The sequence below is a fragment of the Carassius gibelio genome, chromosome B5, assembly GCF_023724105.1.
Source record: "Carassius gibelio isolate Cgi1373 ecotype wild population from Czech Republic chromosome B5, carGib1.2-hapl.c, whole genome shotgun sequence".
NCBI classification, from domain to species: domain Eukaryota; kingdom Metazoa; phylum Chordata; class Actinopteri; order Cypriniformes; family Cyprinidae; genus Carassius; species Carassius gibelio.
Window position 1 is genome coordinate 22759916 of NC_068400.1, and position 19460 is coordinate 22779375.

General features: G+C 36.0%; 1 protein-coding gene across 2 annotated transcripts; it reads left to right on the top strand.

Moving 5' to 3' along the window:
* The first annotated feature begins 6174 nt into the window (after positions 1–6174).
* On the top strand, positions 6175–18892 carry LOC127957185 (ras-like protein family member 10B). 2 transcript variants are annotated; one of them, XM_052555595.1, is made up of 4 exons: positions 6175–6482; positions 7603–7981; positions 9724–9848; positions 10015–11475. In XM_052555595.1, the coding sequence occupies exons 2-4, from the start codon at positions 7694–7696 to the stop codon at positions 10187–10189; spliced, it is 588 nt and encodes a 195-aa protein (XP_052411555.1). In that variant the 5' UTR covers positions 6175–6482; positions 7603–7693; the 3' UTR covers positions 10190–11475. The 2 variants fall into 2 exon arrangements, with proteins under 2 accessions (XP_052411555.1, XP_052411553.1); XM_052555593.1 differs by lacking the exon at positions 10015–11475 and adding an exon at positions 16619–18892 and having other exon boundaries at positions 6182–6482.
* Positions 18893–19460: the final 568 nt, after the last annotated feature.

The following is a 19460-nucleotide window of genomic DNA, read 5'->3' on the forward strand; positions in this document are numbered from 1 at the left end:
GAGTGAAAACGAGCATTTCACCCCCCCTTTAATTTAAATATTTTGTCTCCTCATATCCAGCCCCTTGCAAAGAATGACGAGAAGTGTAAAAATTATTTAGAGATACTTGATAGAAGCATGTTCTTTCAAAATGAAAACACAGATTTAAGCCCAAAAGTTACTATTTCAAGTCAGTTTAATGTGATGCAATTGTGTTTGAATTGAGAAATCTGATACAATGGCGTTAAATCAAAAAGAGGCGTTTAAATAAAGTGAACAGCTTCATGTTGTCATTGTCAATTAAAAGTTTTTAACAGCGAATTGTTATTTGTTTTGTGTTATTTGGAAATAAAGGGGAAATGTACAGTGACCATGAGGTGACGTTCATTTCACATAATTTTCTTGTGGCCATGAGTTTAATGCGTAAATAAACCTGTGTGACCATAATAACCCAGGACAATATGGATAAACATTTTTATTTATTACCATTTAACATTAAATGTATTATTATTATTATTATTATTATATTAACGTTTTTATATTTATTGTTATATATGCTTATTTCTCCTTCTGTGTATCGTTTTACCTAATTAACGTTTGGTATAATTAGCCTATGCTATTAATTGCTACCACATATTTCTCAAATACTGTAAACGCCTGACAGTTATGCTAATAAAGTTTTAATATGATTGTATTTATGCCTGTGCGTGATGATAAAAGAGCGTGAGTTTTAGTAAATTTACAAATTCCTCAACAAATTCCACACTATAGTATTTATAAATAAAGTCTTTTAATTAGCCGAATTAAAATGAAATATGTTAGATTTAAACTAATAAACTTCCAGTGGACCGACGTCACCTCACGGTCACCGTAGAAATGACGTCAGTTAATGGAAGTAATTAACTGTATAAATAGGGTTAATGATTAGCCTTAACCCTGCTCTCTTTTAACAGTAACAGTACTGAGCTGAAGACTGTTGCACCTGGATACATACAGCGACGGTATGTGACGTGACTCGAACAGGTAACGACCACGTGGTTACTTAGCAACAGAAGGAAAGATTAGGTTGCTAAGAGACAGCCGTGGTACTCACAGACTGTTGATACAGAGAGTGTATTCATGTTCAGATAGTAATGACAATCACAAACACAAGCCGCTGAGGGTAGATGATCATTCATGTGAAAACGGGTATCCATCGATTTTGAGGTAATAAGTGTGCCCACGTGCAGCACCCAGTGATCAGTTCTTTCGCGTGCTGGTGTTTACTCGCCGCTATTTACCGTCATGACGCGCAGCGTATTTACGTAAGGAGGGAGAACGCTTCTGACATTTATGGCAAGCCGTTTGAACATTTATTCTTTAGTAGTTTAAGAACGGTAAGATACAACTAGTGATAGGTGATACCACATATTTTGTTTTCGATACAATACCGATACTTTTAATGGCAAGTATCTTCGATACCAATACGATACTTCTAAACTGAACTTTTAGATTATGAAATTTATTTAATTATTACGAGTACAATGGGTAAACATACCTACTTAACTTTATATTAGATTTTCTTTTAACCTTAATACGCCTTAATTGCAACTTATTAGGTTATATTTTTGCTTACACATGCTTAACATATGTTTACTGTAGTGGTAACCAAGGAAATCTACAAATACTATAGTTAAACAATGTTCACTTTACCATGGTTCATTGTCATAAGGGACTGCAAGTAATAGGCTGTTGCATGCATAAAATGCAACCATTTTATTCGGAGATCATATGATTTATATTATGGATCCTCAAATCTTGTCCTGGAGGGCCAATACACTGAAGAGTTTAGCTCCAGCCTTGAACAAACTCACCTGATTACTTGATTAGCATGCTCAGGTGTGTTTGATTAGGGTTAGAGCAAAACTCTGCAGGAAAGTGGATCTCGTGGGCCAGATTTGAGGATCCCTGATTTATATTAACAGTACAGAACAGAACATGAGCCATATGTACTTTTAACATTCAAATTTAAATAAATGTACTGCACAAACTAGGGTACATTTTCAATAGTATTAAACTTTATTGTGAAATAACTCAAACATATAGCCTATTATTTTTTCTGCATTGTTCTGGGCTGCCTTTTCCAAAAACATAAATGCTTTCTTAATATAGGCTACTCTTGGGAAATGCAGCTCTATTTAAATGCACTGTCAGAAGTTAGTAAACGCTATCTGTAATTGATTGATTCTGCCTTGCAACATTTGCGTGTGTTCAGTAGGAATTTCCCTTCCACACAATTATTTGCTAATAGAGGTTATTCATCCAATTTAAGGCATATTGTAGGCATTATTTTTTGTTTAATAAACAAAATCACTGGTAAATAAAAACACCTTAGTATTGATATTTTTTATTTGAGTATCGATACTTTCGATTCTCGCATCAGTATCTATATATACTTCAGGATCGATTCGCCGATCCCTACAACACACTCAGGCCCCTTACTTTCTTGATAGATGTCACTAAAAGTCTCAGTTAGGGCTGTAGTACTCGAGTCCGGTCTTGGACTCGAGTCCGGACTCGAGACATTTTTCTGTCGTCTCGGACTTGTCTCGGACTCGTTGAATTTGCACTCGGACTTGTCTCGGACTTGGCCATTGGACTCGCCAAGTCTTCTAGTTGGTCTCGACCGAGTCCAGCAAAAAAATAAAATAAAAAATTTCTCCTTCAATACAAAACCACATTTGCATGATGTCGCGACTGAAAACGTGTGGAAAACGCTAGGCGCGCCGCTCTCCTTATTTCCAAAGCACTCTGTAGCCTGCGCTTGCGCTCCAGTGGCGTCTGCTGTTGCTGGGCAACCATGACCCGCTCTCCATGATGACGCAGAAGTTTCAGCAAAGAATAAATGGAATTCCAGCACTTAAAATCACTTGTAGTAACTCTGCTAATAGATTCATTTAAAAAATGGCTATCCTTGTACAACTATGATCATCTGTTTCTCCATCTTGCCTTAGCTTTCAGTATTGTTCCGGGAAAGGATGGGCATGACCAGTGGTGCACTTACTGCAACCTGAAAAGTTTAGATGTTTCTAATTTAATTTTCAACCTGTTAGATTGTGTTTTATTTACGTCTACACCTAGATAGCCTTTTTTTTTTATCAATAAACGCGTATTAATGTATAGCCTTATGCAACAATTACATATGTAAATGTTAAAAACTTTATATATGACATTACATATTTACATTTTCATGTAACAGCCAGTATTTGTATCTGTAACAATCACAAAATTTTTCCTATCTGCATTCGGATACAATATCGTACAGTTACTTGATAAGACTGTTATGACTTTTTATATATTTTTTCGTAGTTATCACTGAACAAGTATGTCGTGTTAAACTGAAATAATTATTAATTTCTAAAATAATATTTATCATGCAAGCAGAGATGTCATGACAAACGTTTAGTGATCATTTGAACACGACTGAATCCATTCAATGTGCACATTCTCATTACGCTGAACACTTGAACTAATGTTAATGAACTTCACTAAACAGATGTGTGTGTTCCGCGCAAACCAGCAAAAGGTAAAGATGCAAACATGTAGGACAAGTAGACAATGTATCCGTATCTAAGCTGATCATTAGCCTACTCTTGAGAGAGAACTGATTTGGTTTTTGAGAGACTGAGACGCGCAGCGCGGCTGATTGATTCGTGAGCGCGCTGTGCTTATTCCATTCATTCGTATCATGGTAGCCTAAGCTTTCAATATTTGCCTTTTAAATATATACAAATAATATAACGTGTAGCTATGATGTATTATTATAGGTAAAATTACTTTTGCAACGCTCTGATTTCTGAGAGATGCACAGAGAGGCGACAACAATGCGGTGTTTGATTTGCGATCTTTTCACTCAAAGTTTACATTCATTCACTTCTGGCGCTGATGCCCTGGCTCACCTGTTATCTAGCAAACACCAGACTGTGTCAGCTTCAGACGAGTATTCAGGCAGAATTATTCCTTGAGCGTTATTCGTTTTTTAAGCCATTATCCGTGCCATTCCGATTAAGGTATTCGGCTTCAGGCACAACCCTAATTATTACATTACATATTTTATTTTTACATGCAACATAGATAAGGTCATATAGTAACAGCTACACGCAATATTGTAATTCTATTGTTATTCACGTCGTACTTGCAAACACTTTGTATGCATTATGGTTAATGCATGCTGGAGTAGTCGATTGTTTCCGACAGAGCTCGACTAGTCTATGCAAGCACAAGCACAGTATGACAAAAATTTTGCTGTATTTATGTGCGCATGTCCAGTAGAGCCAAACGTATCCATTCTAGCCTTGCTGCGCACATTTGTCATATCCCGAGCTTTGCGTGTGTCTGTGCACTGTGCCAATTAGGCATAGTCATATACATTTTTGACCACAGATATAATGTCAACAAAAAATAAAGTACATAAAAATTATTTGACCTTACAGTTCCAAACTTTGTTTGTTTATCCAAGTTTAGCTCCCAGGGTCGGACTGGGGGTAAAACCAGTACTCATTAGCAAGGCCCCAAAGGAAGAGAGGGCCCTTGAAAAGTATGAATCTGAAATATATATTTTTTACCTGGATATTTTCATGGGTGGGGGCCATGGGGGCCCATCAGGACTGCCTATGCATAGGGCCCAGGATCTTGTTTAACGCCCCTGTTAGCTTTAACCCTAATTATACACACTTGAACCTAATGAAGCTCTTACTAGACACACTAATCTTCCAGGTGTTTTAAGGCCAGTTGGAGCTAAACTTTTCAGGACATTGGCCATCCAGGATGTAGTTTGGAGACCCCTGTCCTACAGAGTTGTTACTTTGCACATGCTTTTTGATCATTACAAATAATAATGTAAAATGATTTTCTTAGAATAGGAGATATGCTTTCTCTCGCATCACAAACATTATCAGTAGTTAAGTATGTGGTCTTGAAGAGGACCCTTTTTCCTTTCATTTGGACTCGGTCTTGGACTTGGACTCGAAACTTTTGGACTTGGACTTGACTTGGACTCGAACCTCTTTGGACTCGGTCTTGACTCGGTCTCGACTAGTCCTGGACTTGGACTTGACTTGGACTCGACAAAGCCGGACTTGACTACAGCTCTAGTCTCAGTACATGTATGCTCTTAATAAAGCTATTAATCTAGAATATTTATTTGAACATCAACAATTCCATCTGAAATTAGGTTAAATTGTCTTTTTTTCTCTCTCTTTGAATAAAAGAATTCTGTGTATTTATAAACTTAGCAAAAAAAAGTCAATTCTTTTTCAACTTCTTTTATTTCCTACAAATTTCTTAACATAAAAACAGAACACATTTTTATATTACTAATTTTATATTACTAATGCTGTTAGTTAGATGCCATTAGTCTATGTATTTTTAAGCTATGATTCTCCCACGATTTTGAAAACAAAACAACCAAACAAAATAAAATTTACTTGAGTTTCAGACAAAATGTATTATTAATGTTATAAATTAGTCTATTTACAAATATTAATTTAAATTAATTAGTCTAATTATGTAAAACAAATCTTTTAAAATAAATAAATGAAGACTTGTTTAGTTCTGAAATCTTGAATGAATGATTCAGACATCAAATACATTAAACTTTTCAAAAAATATGTGAATAATAGATACACAGTGTCCCATATGTGTGTGTGACAAGGCCAATGCATTATAAAAACATTTCAGTCTAATCACTGTTAATGCACTGCTTTAATTGATGTGTGTGCGCACACACACACACACACACACACCACTTGCACACAGATATCTGAGATTGTGCCGTGCAAAAAGTTACATTCAGTATTACAGTATTACAGATGCATTTTCAAAGTCTGAAGACTTATTGCTGACAACTATAGCAAGAAGCAGCAGGAGACTAAATGACCTTTGATGATCCATATTGGCACAGATAAACCAGCAGTGGTTTACTTCTATCATCAGCTAGGCAGTTAATGAAGAAATGCTTTCTAACATCAGTGAGGCTATAACTAAAGTGTTTTTCAATTGAATAAATGTATTCCATTTCAAGACCAATACATAATAACTATAACTTTTGCTGAGGAACAACATTTTTATCATGCTTAGTTTACAAATAAAAAAAATAACAAGCGTAAAATACATTTGTTTTAAGGAATAAATGTAAAGAAAGCTTGCCATAGACAACGCAGAGCTCTCAGCTTTCTTCACATTCAATTAACCTGTGACGCTGACCCGTTTTGGCGCGGTCCTGCGCTCTGATTTTACGCACAAGCGTTGATTTGATCTGTCTGTTACCACGGGCGAACATGCGCGCGCCGTGCTGTGCGCGAGGTCCACATGACGTGAAAGAGCAGGATATTCCTCCAGGACAAGTTTGAGGGTTACTTCTGCACCTGAATGCGAGCAGAGAGTGAGAACTCGACGGGAAAGATCACGCAGGTGTTCAGCAGCCCGAACCTCGCGAAGAATGCAACTTCTCACCTGCGCTTAAGGTAAGTCATCGGAGCCGTTGCTCTTGCGCTCGCGATTCGTTTCAACCGACAGTCTCCTGCTTCAAATCGAAAAATATTTATGAGTAATGATAAAGTGTTGAATACAGTACGGGTGGGGCATTTAGACAGGTATTTAGCGCTTATATATGTGAGTATATACAAGTACATGACAAGTGCGTCTTGATTCTACAGGACGCAGAGAATGGATTACATAAGCATTTTGTCCATTATTACTGGCCTAATCACACAAAAGATTTTACACTGAGAAGATTTATAGTAAACTCTTGAATTAGCATCATTCTTATGCCCCCTGCTGAAGCCCTTTACGAACAGTTCACACACATAGAGGTGTTTGTGCCTGTGTCTTATGGTTAAATGTGGCGATTTCTATTAATATCTTTGCTCCATTTAAATAATTTCAACCCACTTTAAGTTCTTTATATCATGGGAGCATTGTGACCTATCATAAAATTAACAGACTATGATATATAAACAATATATAATGACTATAAATATACTTATTGTCAGATATTTCTACATAGGTGTAATTAAATGATTTTCTAGATCACAGGGCTTTATTTTATTTGAATGCATTTTTTATTATTATTTTTTTATTTATATTATTTGAATGTTTATTTTTGTATTTTCCTCTTCTTTTTGGAACTATTTTGGAAAGATGTATGTGTGAGTTTATGTGGTGTCGAACTAAACTGCATTCACATCGAACAATAACAACATTATTTCCTTCTGCTTATAGCGAGCTGAATTGAACTTTTTTAAGATTGGTAAACCTAACACAGTTATTGAACTGAACTGGGCTGTGTTTCCCAAAAGCATCGTAACCCTAAGTTGAACGCAGCCCTAAACCAACTCTGAGCTATGAGACTATTGCTTTAAAGGAGAACTTGGATTTGTCTCATATATAAAGTGTTTCATGCCACTGATTCTGTTTTCCCCCCGGTATTAATGTAAAGCTGCTTCAAAATAATCTCTATTGTATAAAGCAGTATATTACTAGAGGTGGCTTGATTTCAAATTATTCAAAATCTTGTTTTTATTTGAGTTGGACTCTTGATTGGTATTTTCATCTCTATTCCTGTTTTACTTTTCTCTTTCTTAGAGGCTGCTGGCCTATGAATGGGACTGTGCTGTGGCCAACACTGCTTTCGGTACTCCAGTCAGGACTATGTGCTGCCCATGTGCGACTCTGAATGCACTGGCCAGCTGTTTGCGAGAGCAGGGAGGGTGGGGCGGCCCACCGGGGGCGAGGTGGAAACAGGGCAATGCCCCCTCCGTTCCGGATCGCGGTGCTGGGAGCTCAGGGGGTGGGCAAGACGGCCATTGTGCAGCGCTTTCTTCACGATGACTACAGTGAGGTGGCGGTGTCCAGTAAGACACGGCAGATGCATCTTTCTGCCGCAGTGCTCGATGGTCATGTTCATGACCTTCAGATCACAGATTATCCAGCCATCAGCAGCTTCCCTGTCAGCTCTCTACAGGTACAGTAACCAACATAACACAACCCTGGACAGAGTCTAATAATATGACTCTGACCTATGCAGTCTTTGACACTTATGTAAACTGTTCTTTTTTTTTTTTAAAGCCATAAAAACATGCAATGCAATGAATTGCTTCATTAAATCATATATCCACGCAAAACGATCATTTTATAAAAATTGAATGGTTCATGCATAATCTCTGAGACATTCACTCCTATAAGATATTCAGATGTAGCAACAGTGTCAGAGGGTGGAAGAGCTTTGTGAAGGGCCAATTAAGCAGAAGGTTTTCAGTATTTTGATATGGGCTTTAGTATTGTAGAATGGTTTATAATGAACCAGTAGCTTGAGAGCACATGGTTCTGTGTAAGACTTGTGATTTCAGACAGCTCGAAAAGATAAAAGAGCCACTTGAGCAGCGAGGCCTTTTGTCTCAGCTCACTTTTCTTTCTCAGTGCTGTCATAATGATTCAGTGCTTTAATTAGTGACAATGTAAAGAGACGATTCTTTCATAAGTTTACATCTCTAATTGTATTCCCAACTGGAGCTTCCTGTCAGAGAAAGAGATGTTAGCTTTGGTTATCATTAACTAAATGATTTAGACAACTGTTTTTCTTGCTTAAATTGCTAAAGCTAGCACTTCTCCTCAAACCATGTCCATTATAACCACAGTAACAGATTTGATCTGAAAAAGCACCTTGTACTAAAACATATCATTTGTTTGTAAATTGCTGAATGTGCCTTCAGTGTGCCCTCTTTCTTCACATCCTATCTTTGTCTCATGTATCTTCACATGGCCGATATACACAAATAGCTGGGGAGAATAAGAATAGGGTGCTCATCCTCTATCCTGTTTTTACATGTGTTACCAGTTTTACACTCCTATCTCCTTGAGTTTTAACATATTTCCACAAGCAAATCAGTTGTAATCTAGCACATATGAATCAGTTCAGGTTTAAAGGTTCTGAATGAATCATCTGCACATGAGTAATTTGATAATGTTGTGAATGCTTAGTGTTATTAGTTGACACTTGTATTTATTCTGTAACCTATTCTAATTTTAACAGTTTATTGAAGCTTTAGACACCACATTAAAAGTATATGAATTTGTTTTTGGGTATCATATCTGATAAATCAGGCTTTTTATATTATTGATATAGGATAATATTGAGCTCCTACTTGAGAAGGGAAAAAAACAACTCAATTTTATTCATGCTGATATTTCTATGAAATTGTGAAATCTTGCAATGTAAAATAATGTGAAATTTAGTACATTTGGTAAACAGAACTTTATAGCAGTCTACTTAAATAAAATGCATATAAATACCCAACAATATGTTGTTGTAATAAGATTATATTTAAATGCTTAGTTTTATGATCAAAGCTCTGTAGTTTTTTATTAAAATGTATAATGCAATAAAACACAAGATGATTGAGAGAAGCCTGATGTATTATATTTGATATTTAAATTTTAACATGTTCTCTAAACGAAAAATGTGTTTGGATTATCAAGTTGCTTTAGTCTAAATAAGTTGATTAAGTAGATTTAGTAGTGGATTTAATTATGTTAATGAACTATATGAATATGAAATACACAACAGAAGGCATGTAGTACGTTGTGTATAACAGGTTTGATCATGTTGATAGAGGACTTAGATATTTGTGTATGAAATTCAATACAGTAGGCTAATGTTAACTGAAGTTTGGATTTGTTTCACATGATGGCTCTGTGTCTGTGCAGGAATGGTCCGATGTTTGCTGCCGAGGCATTCGGAGCGCTCATGTCTACGTTCTGGTTTATGACATCTGCTGTTTCGACAGCTTTGAGTATGTCAAGACCATGCGGCAGCAGATCTTAGAGACCAGGTACGTGATGCAAATACAGCCTCATTTTATTCCTTCACACGCACCCTTCTCTCTTCCTACTACGCTTTATCTGCTTGGATCTCTGTTTTTGTCTATTCCCTGCTTTTTCCGTGCTGCTTTATCTTTTTCTTCAATGTTTGATGCTTGCTGTAATTACTCTCAAAAGGCGAGACCCTTCTGTAATCATGGGCTGCAAGCACACTGGGTCATGTCTTCATCATTTGGATCCAAATCAACAGAAATGCCTTCCCTTCTCCTCTGCTGATTGCAAAGGGCATGTAATGTCATCATCAAAAGCCAATTCAAAAGCCTCAGAGACTTTTTGCTTTGTACCAGAGTAGGTTTGATGATGATGATGATGATGATGATGATGGTGCCTAATTGTGCCTGTTTTGTCTGTGTTTTAAAGTGTGTTTGATATCTTTTTGATATCATTCACTTAAACATCATTAAAACAAGCTAAATGTTTTATAACATATTATATTGCCACAAACTCTAAATTATTATTGCACAGCTCTATTTAGCAAATTAGATACTATAACTGTATCTGCATACATACAGCACACTGAAATAAAGTGATATAGCAATTCGCAACTGCCTGATATATATTTTTTAATTTATCACAAAATGCAACTCTATTTCCACCCAGGTCTTTATATAAGGTTGTATTTCTAAGTACATTCAACTTTATCAACATTCTTAGTATAGATATGATGCTTGATTGGTTGTATCACCGCAATATAATTTAATATAATATGACTTTATATATATTTTTAGATATTTTTTAAATAACAGGTCAAATAAAAAAAAATATATATCTAAGGTGTATGAATTTGAATTGCTAAAGAGAGAACAAATTGGTTTGCAGAGAGAGGATGGGATCCGAGGTGCTCTGTGTATCAGAGTAATACAGTGACAGTGACAGTGATGCTTCATCATTATTTAAATTCAGCTCAGTCACCGATTGGCTTAAACGGTCAGTGTGGGCGTCCACTCAGAGACAGATTGATCGTAATCAATGGCGTCAGCTGTCATGCTTCGCTTGCGTCAAGGCCTGAGCTGTGAGGCAGGCGCTTCCGGTGACAAACATTCATGTTTTATTGATCCAGGCAGAACACAATTAAGTCACCTTGGCCCGACACTGCCTCACAGCTTCTACCGTACAATACACAGAGGATGGGCTGCTTCGATTCACTGATCTGATCTGCTTATACCCAGCAGAAGTGAGTGCACGGGCTGCCAATCACTCCGGATAAGACAGACCCTGTTAGTGTGAGGAATTAAAAGAATGATTGGTAATTAATCTTTGTTGAAACACTGGGAAGTTTTGTATTGAGCTCTGTTAACGTTTCTTATGGGTCCATGTACAGTAGTTGTCCAAAATGTACAATAACTGACAGCATTTTAAAGCATTGTAGGCATGTTATAATGACCTTGAAGTCTGTTTCAAAAGCTGGGCAGCAAAATTTAGTTTTTTTTTTAATTCAAATCTTTTCCTCTTACATCTGGTATCAACAAGGCATTCTCGCCCACATTACTGCTACTAACTACATTTTCATTTAGCCATTTAGCAGACGCTTTTATCCAAAGCTACTTACAAATGAGGACATTGGAAGTAATCAAAATCAACAAAAGAGCAATGATATGCAAGTGTTATAACAACTCTCAGTTAGCTTCTTGTAGTTATACAAGAATTTGGCAATTATTTATTTCCTTTTTTTATAAGGCTGAGAAAAAGTTGACTTGTGGCTTTTACAGAGGCACATATCATCACTTAACAATCACAATAAATGTGTCTTGAAAGGTTTATAAGTAATTGCTATTATTTTCTCTATAAAGAAAATGTTTTATATATATATATATATATATATAATGTATATATTGTGTGTATGTGTGTTCATAATCATTGTGGTGTGTTGTTATTAATGTGTTGTGGCTGTACAGCTTCACTGGAGGAGCATTATTCAGTGTGTGGTGTTTCTGCTTATGTAGAGCATCTCTAATTAGAAGCCTATGGGATTCTGTTAAGGTTAGGACATAGACAGGCGGTTTTGAAACAGACCCTTTGAGTTTGTAAGTCCCCAGTGACAGTTAATGTTATAGTCCTTGCCTTTCAGTCAGAACATGTCAGTGAAGGCTGAATTGATGTCTGAATTGATGTCTGCTGCACAGTCAAACCAGCTATTTTAATGACTAAATGAATGAATCAAAGAATAGACTGAGTTAGTGAATGAATGAAGAATGAATGCAGTAATAAATTAATTCTGTTGCAGAGGGACTCTGCTGTGTTTGAGGATGAATTGAGTGTGTCAGAGATCAGAGAACAGAGATGTCTGTAACAGACAATGACTGATGGACAATGCTGGTGGTTCCTGTCAATTCAAGACCCAGAGTCGCTTGGTGACTGACAGCATGAGGTCTAGAGAGGTTTGGGGCTAATTGTGTTTACGGTCCAGTCTTCTTATCAGTACACGGACACACATCAGACACATTTTCTGAGGTCAGCTTTGAATGAAGTTCTGTTATGAATCCACATCCATGGAAACCCAGAGCTGTAGCTGTTGGTTCGCAGTTTTTTTTTTCCATACAATAGATCTATATTTAGCTTTCCTGCCCAGTTTATATCGGTCCAGTGCAGCTCTGTGGAAAGCCTCTGTGAAGTGAAACAATTGGAAATCTATTTGTCTTTTTTCCGGGCTGTCAGAAGCAGAGGTCATCTCAAACGGAGATAAGTGAGGAGACATGAGCTGCTCTCTGTTGGAGACAGGACGAGAGGCCGATAGAGCAGCCCAGCTCCCTGTACAAATGACGGCTTCACTTCCTGACAGCTTGTCACCGGAGCAGTCTGCACACGCAATACGTGCAGGAGGTTGCTTATAGTCACCCATGAGCTAAAGATCCTGTCTCAGACCAGTTTTGCTGTAATTGGCATGCCATTTAATAAGTTCAATTTGACTTGCCTATTTGGGAGGGTTGTATTTCAACACTGAACCAATGGTTTTCATATGAATGTAAGATTTATTTTAAGTTTATTTTAATTTTAATTTAATTTATGTAATTTAAGCAATATCGCACAAGCAAGAGTGCTGATATTCAGGTTATATTAATTTTCAGACAAAATGTATCCGGTTAAATTACTCAGTAAAGCCTGCTGTAGCATACCTGATACAAAAAATGATCAACATAATCAAAACTTAGTCAAAACATGCCTTCTGTCATCTGATAGATAATTTATAATTTTTAAAGTAAAATGCCTAATTGTCGTTCTAAAAATGTCCACCCTCAGGTTGTGGTACTCATGTCTTTTTGCTGTGAAATCTAATTTTCATAAAGTAAATATAAGAATAACTTTTTAAATTGTTCACAAACTTTTACTGGATTGAATCAACTTAGCTTTACTTGATTGTCCAAACATGTTTTCTTTATTATTATTATTATTATTGTCCAAGCTTTTTTTTTTTTTTTTGCAAAGTTGAGAAATATTTATTTGTGCATCTCTCGATCATTGCAATCTATCATACAGTATATCATTTCATCGTTCATTTTGGCCAAGTAAATCGAAGTTGGTATCAACTACATCATATTTTTGCTCAGTTTGGTACATTGAATAAAATTGAAGTGTTTTTTTTCCCTCCTCAATTGTGTGCTCCATATTCTCCTTTATCTAGGTTATATGACCTATACAAGCCTGATATGTCAAATATGATACTCAATAAAAACCCATATGCAAACTTTTTTTTTTAGATTTTTGTTTTATATTTTGTCTAAAGTTTCAAAATCCAGTTCTATTTCAAAATATTACATTTTAACCTATCCCAGGCTTCTCCACCAGTGGAAAAAGTCCCATAAGAATCTAAATACATATATACATAAATACAGTGTGCAACAGTAGTATATACCAAATAACATAGCAAATGTCAATGTTTATTAATCTTTTTTGAAAAACAATGTACAATCTTTATTATATATCCAAATGATGGCTGTACATTTAGAATATAATGGAGATGTGTTTAGATTATAAGAAGACATACAGGTGCTCAGTAAAATCTAATGTAATCATTCAAAATGTCTATTTTAAAAACTTTATTCACCCCAAAATTAAAATTCTATCATTATTTACTCTTTCTAATGTAATTCCTGACCTGCATGACCTTATTTCTTCTGCCCATGCTATGAAAGTTGTTGTTTGGATTATAGTGTTTCTTTAATGCTTTCTTCTTTCTTTTCTCATCTTGATAAAAAAAAAAGAACTAAAGAAAATCTTATTATGACACAAGTGTGAGCAAATGATGACTGATGGATTTCTGTGCATTCAGCGCATTCCCTTTTTCACGGAACCAAGATGCTGTTCCCATACACAATGACATCAAATTATTATATGTAATACTGTATGCACAGGCAAATGCATAGATGTATACTGTACACAGAAAGTTGCATAAATATCTGAAATTGAGCTCAAAGGGCTGTGGATGTGATTTAATAATTTCTGCATCTCTAGTCAGTTGAAAATGAATGTAGTTTTAACAAATATTCTAATATTTCAGTGTTGTGATGCAAGATCATTGCTTTCATCTGTGAAATAACCACAGAGAAAACCATTTGCCTAATTTATTTTCATACAAGCATATACTATAGATTAAAAAATACTATAGAAAACTTTCAATTACTATAGATATACTAAAGATAAAAAAAAAATGAAATGCAAGATCCTGAAACAAACAGTTTAGGCATATTTTATAATATTTTTCACATCTTTTCTGCAGAAGATGAAGTGTGATACACAAGCTTTAGGTTTAGGTTCATCTTCAAGGTAACGGCGATACAATTTGATTTGAAAACGTCTTCTCAAAGACTTTGCCTAGAAAGTTGAAAAGAAGTGCTTTCATCTACATGAATGTTGCTGTTGTGCATGTTGCCATGGATTTACACTAATATGCATCTTGATGCATGATATGCCACTTTATTCTGAAAGCATCCAGAATAGATGGATGCAAAGAAAGCTTCATACAACACTGATACAGAGCCACATCAATTGTATCAGTCGGTTGAAATTGCAATTGATTCTCTTGATGAAGACATCCACTTCATCAGATGCTTTACAGACACAAAAAACATACAATCACAGCAGGACCTTTCTAAAATATGCTATATTAAAATACCTATTTGATATTATTAGAACCACATTTTATGACCTGGAAAAACAGATAATGTAGTAAAATCTGTGTTGCCAAAATGAGAAACCCCTAGTTTGTTGTCTTTTTCAAATGAAACCTTTTATTTTGGATGTCCGTAACAGAATGCTGTTGCAGAAAGACCTAGAGACATGTCTGTTATATTTTCCATTTATCTTTTTATGCGGTTGTTAGTATTAGTATATTATTATATCAGATACATTTCTTATTATTAGCCGATACATGGCTGAAATTCAAATATAATGCTATTTTTTTAGTACATAATACTGTCATTTTAAATGTTGCACATAAATGTAAACAGAAAATGATTGTGTAGCTACTGTATGAATTTGGATATTAATTTTGATCTTGGCTAAAGATTAAGCAGTGCAATAAAATTATTAGCGTTTTTAAAGATTGAGATTACTGCAGTGATAATCTAACAATAAATGTAAAGATTGGTTGGAATGAGCATGAACAAAATATCCGAAATTGTCTAAATAAAAAAAATTAAACAAAATGGTAACATTATATTGTGCATCCCTAGTTTTTTTTTATTTAATTTCCTCTAGGGAACAAAAACATTTTATCGTTAACCCTTCATTTGTGTGTTAATTTCAACATATCTTCTAATGTCAAATAGTGAACTAATAATATTAAGACTTTTTTTTTTCAAACAATCAGAATCACAGAAATACGTAAGGATGACCTGACATACAATATGAATGTTGAATTCACTTTTAAATGTAGTTCTCACAAAAATGTAAATTCTGTTATCATTATCATTCCAGAGGCTAGCATATTCTTTCAGTTGTTTTCAATGGGAGCGCTGTGTTTTTAATTAGAGAAAATGAAAAGGAAAAGGAAGTGACGGTGCAATTCAAGAGAGAACATTTCATTATTTTCCACTGCCCAACTAAAGATTTAGACCTTTTTATGTGATGGTCATACAAATAAGCTAATCGGGTTGTCGGTGTTTCAGAATTTGTTGTGGGTGTATGGAATGGCCTGGATGAATGTGAGATTTTCCGGCCTGAAATTTTGTACCAGTCCACCCCTGGTTAATATTTCTTGTCTCCGAGAATTCATGTCTGTACCAGATGGGATTACCCCTAAACTACTACAAATACTGATATGAAAAATAATGTGTCTGCCACATTTATTCTGCCTAAATTCGTTATCATAGTAACCAAAGCGTCTCACAGCAATGCGCTTTCAGCAGACCGCCTGGCATTTTCATCTGGCTTTAAAACGCTTTAGTGAACACGTGGCCTAACTCACTTTCATGTTCCAGACCCGTATGACTTTCTTTATTCCATAGTCATTGCTCAACAAAACCATCATTCATCAAAATATCTTCTTTTATGTTCCACAGGAGAAAGAGAGTCATACAGGTGGAGCAAATTACATTTTTCTCTTCATTTTGGATAAACATTTTCTTTTTATTGTCATTTTGGTTCCGAACCTGTTACATCCATAACAAGTTACTGAAAGTAGTTTCTCTGTGGTGTCTGTGGAATATAATTAGATTTGAGCGCGCTTTATATATAGAATTGTTTTTGCTTTTTATGTTTACAGCATGTGTGTATCTTTCCACAGAGTCATGGGCTCTGGAGAGACGCCCATTCTGATTGTCGGCAACAAGCGTGATCTGCAGCGAGGTCGCGTCATCCCTCGACACAGCGTATCTGACTTAGTCCGAAAGAGCTGGAAGTGTGGATATGTGGAGTGCTCTGCCAAGTTCAACTGGCACATTTTACTGTTGTTCGGAGAGGCTCTCCGCAGCGTGGGTTGTGCCCGCTGCAAGCACGTCCATGCCACCATCCGTTTCCAGCGGGCGCTCAGGAGAGAGAGATGTGTCCTAATGTGAGGTTTATGGCTGTGGACACTCTATTATTGTGTGGGCCGCTGGAAGAGCTGTGATAACCCTCATGCCAAGGAATTTAACATTTGGGATTCTAACTATGGACTGACAGATGTGGTCTTATAACAAGAAGCCCCTGTTGTTTCATTACTTAAGCCTTCAAACTGATGCCTCCGCTTTTGGCCTGAAAGAACACAACCAACATCCCTGCCTCTTATCTTAGAAATCCAAACTGCCAAAAGGCAAGAGGAAGACAACTTAATTCAGCTTTAATGTTACATTAATACACTTGCTTAAGTTCAGACCAGGACAGCACATAGACGCTCCTCTATGCTTATGAGCTTAAGGATCTTCCAGTTCCTGCAAGCAGAAGTGTTTCCCAGCTCAGGTGCCATATGCAGGCACTGATTCTGCAATACACCACACAGCACAAATTACACACAGAATCTATGTTCTATGGATACTTCTGTGTTTTAAAGGAACAGTTCACTGACAAATGGCATAATTTACTCACCTCTGTGTTGTTGCAAACCTGTCTGTCTGTCATTTGTGGAACACAAACTTTACCATGTAGTTACATACAATAGTAAGCTTTCACGCCTCAAAAGGGATGCAAAACAGTTATCCATACTGCTCCAATACCATACAATAGCTTTATATAGGAATTTAATGGGATTTCACCCAAAATCTTCCTCTTTAGTGAACTGGAGGAGGGGACCGTGATAACCCTCTGCTGGGATCAGGAGTCGATCTGAGTTAAACTCGAACCAGGGGCCTCAATAAAATAAAATGTTGCATAGAAACTGTCCTACATTTGATCATACGATCATTTCTCAAATGTGCACACGTGTGATTCAGGGAAGTGAAGTGAAGTGACATTCAGCCAAGTATGGTGACCCATACTCAGAATTTGTGCTCTGCATTTAACCCATCCGAAATGCACACACACAGAGCAGTGAACACACACACACACACACACACACACACTGTGAGCACACACCCGGAGCAGTGGGCAGCCATTTATGCTGCGGCGCCCGGGGAGCAATTGGGGGTTCGATGCCTTGCTCAAGGGCACCTAAGTTGTGGTATTGAAGGTGGAGAGAGAGCTGTTCATGCACTCCCCCCACCCACAATTCCGTCCGGCCCAAGACTAGAACTCACAACCCTTCGATTGGGAGTCCAACCCTCTAACCATTAGGCCACGACTTCCCCAAAAATGAATGACTGTCAAACAAACAAACATGCATACGCTTCTCTTTCAGATGTTACTTTTATAAAACGCAAATGATCGTGAAATTGTGCACAGCTGAATGCGTTCAGTTTTCACATTGTTAACGCAGCCTATTTAATGCCATTAACATGATAACATAATTATAACAAAATAAGCAGCAATCTACATCCAAATCCTTTACTTGAGAATGAACAGCGACAAGAATTTCTAACGTTTCTTCTCATACACTGAAAAATTCATATATCTGCTTGGACACTGACTTCGTAATAATCACTTTTCCACAGACCGTTTTTATAGGTCTGAAAGTTGGTGTTGATTTTAAAATACACATCTGAAAACAGTTTTGTGAATCAGATCAACCTATTCATTGAAAAGATCTAATAAAGGTTCATTCATAATTTGGAAAATCACTACTTCTAAGAGCTTGGGCTTTTTCAGTGAGTAACTTGAGTTTCAGTCTGTTTGTGAAACAAAGCTCTCGAATGGCTTCATAAGGCTTGCAATATAGTGCAGTATTATTTTTAGATTAGTATAATATTTATTCATTTTTAGAATTAGCTTTTTTATTTTTTAGTGTTTATGTTATTTTTAATAGTCATTATATATATGTATATGCACGTATGCATGCATACTAATATATATAAATAGCTTCTGCTGTATATAGATTTATTTTTATTTTTTTTATGTATAATTTTAATTTAATTTTTATTCTAGTTTTGGGTTTAATACTTTAAAATAAACTTGTTTCAGTTTGCTGCCTAGGCAACATTTCATCTAATATTCATATTTTATTTCAGCTCTATCTCAGTTACTGAAAACCAAATAATCTAATAGTTCTTGTTTTAGTTTATACTGCTTTTGCATCCCTTTTGATTGCAAATGCATGGAATAGTGACTAGAAAATAAACATTCTTTTAAAACATCATGAGGAAGAGTAAATGATGACCGATTTTGAACTATTCCTTTAGGGTATGACTTGATACTGTGTCTTATCCCAATGTAATTTTTGCCAAGATATGAGAATTTGCCCCATTTTGAAATGGTGTGGACATATTCAATCATAAAGGAAAGAGGGAAATATCATTTCAATGTAAATGTATTCTAAATGTATGCTCTTACATAGTGAAAGCCACTTTGTCAAGCAGAGGCTTGGACGATGTTTGTGTGCGACAAGAAACAAACTAAAAATATTCCCTGCTTTAATAATTTAACTCACCACATCTCTGGTGCACATACAGACCAGCTTCTGCTACACACCCCTCGTCCGATCAGATATATGTTCAATACAAATGTCTACATGTAAAGAGCACATTATTCAATAATAAATACACAAAAAAAACACCCTA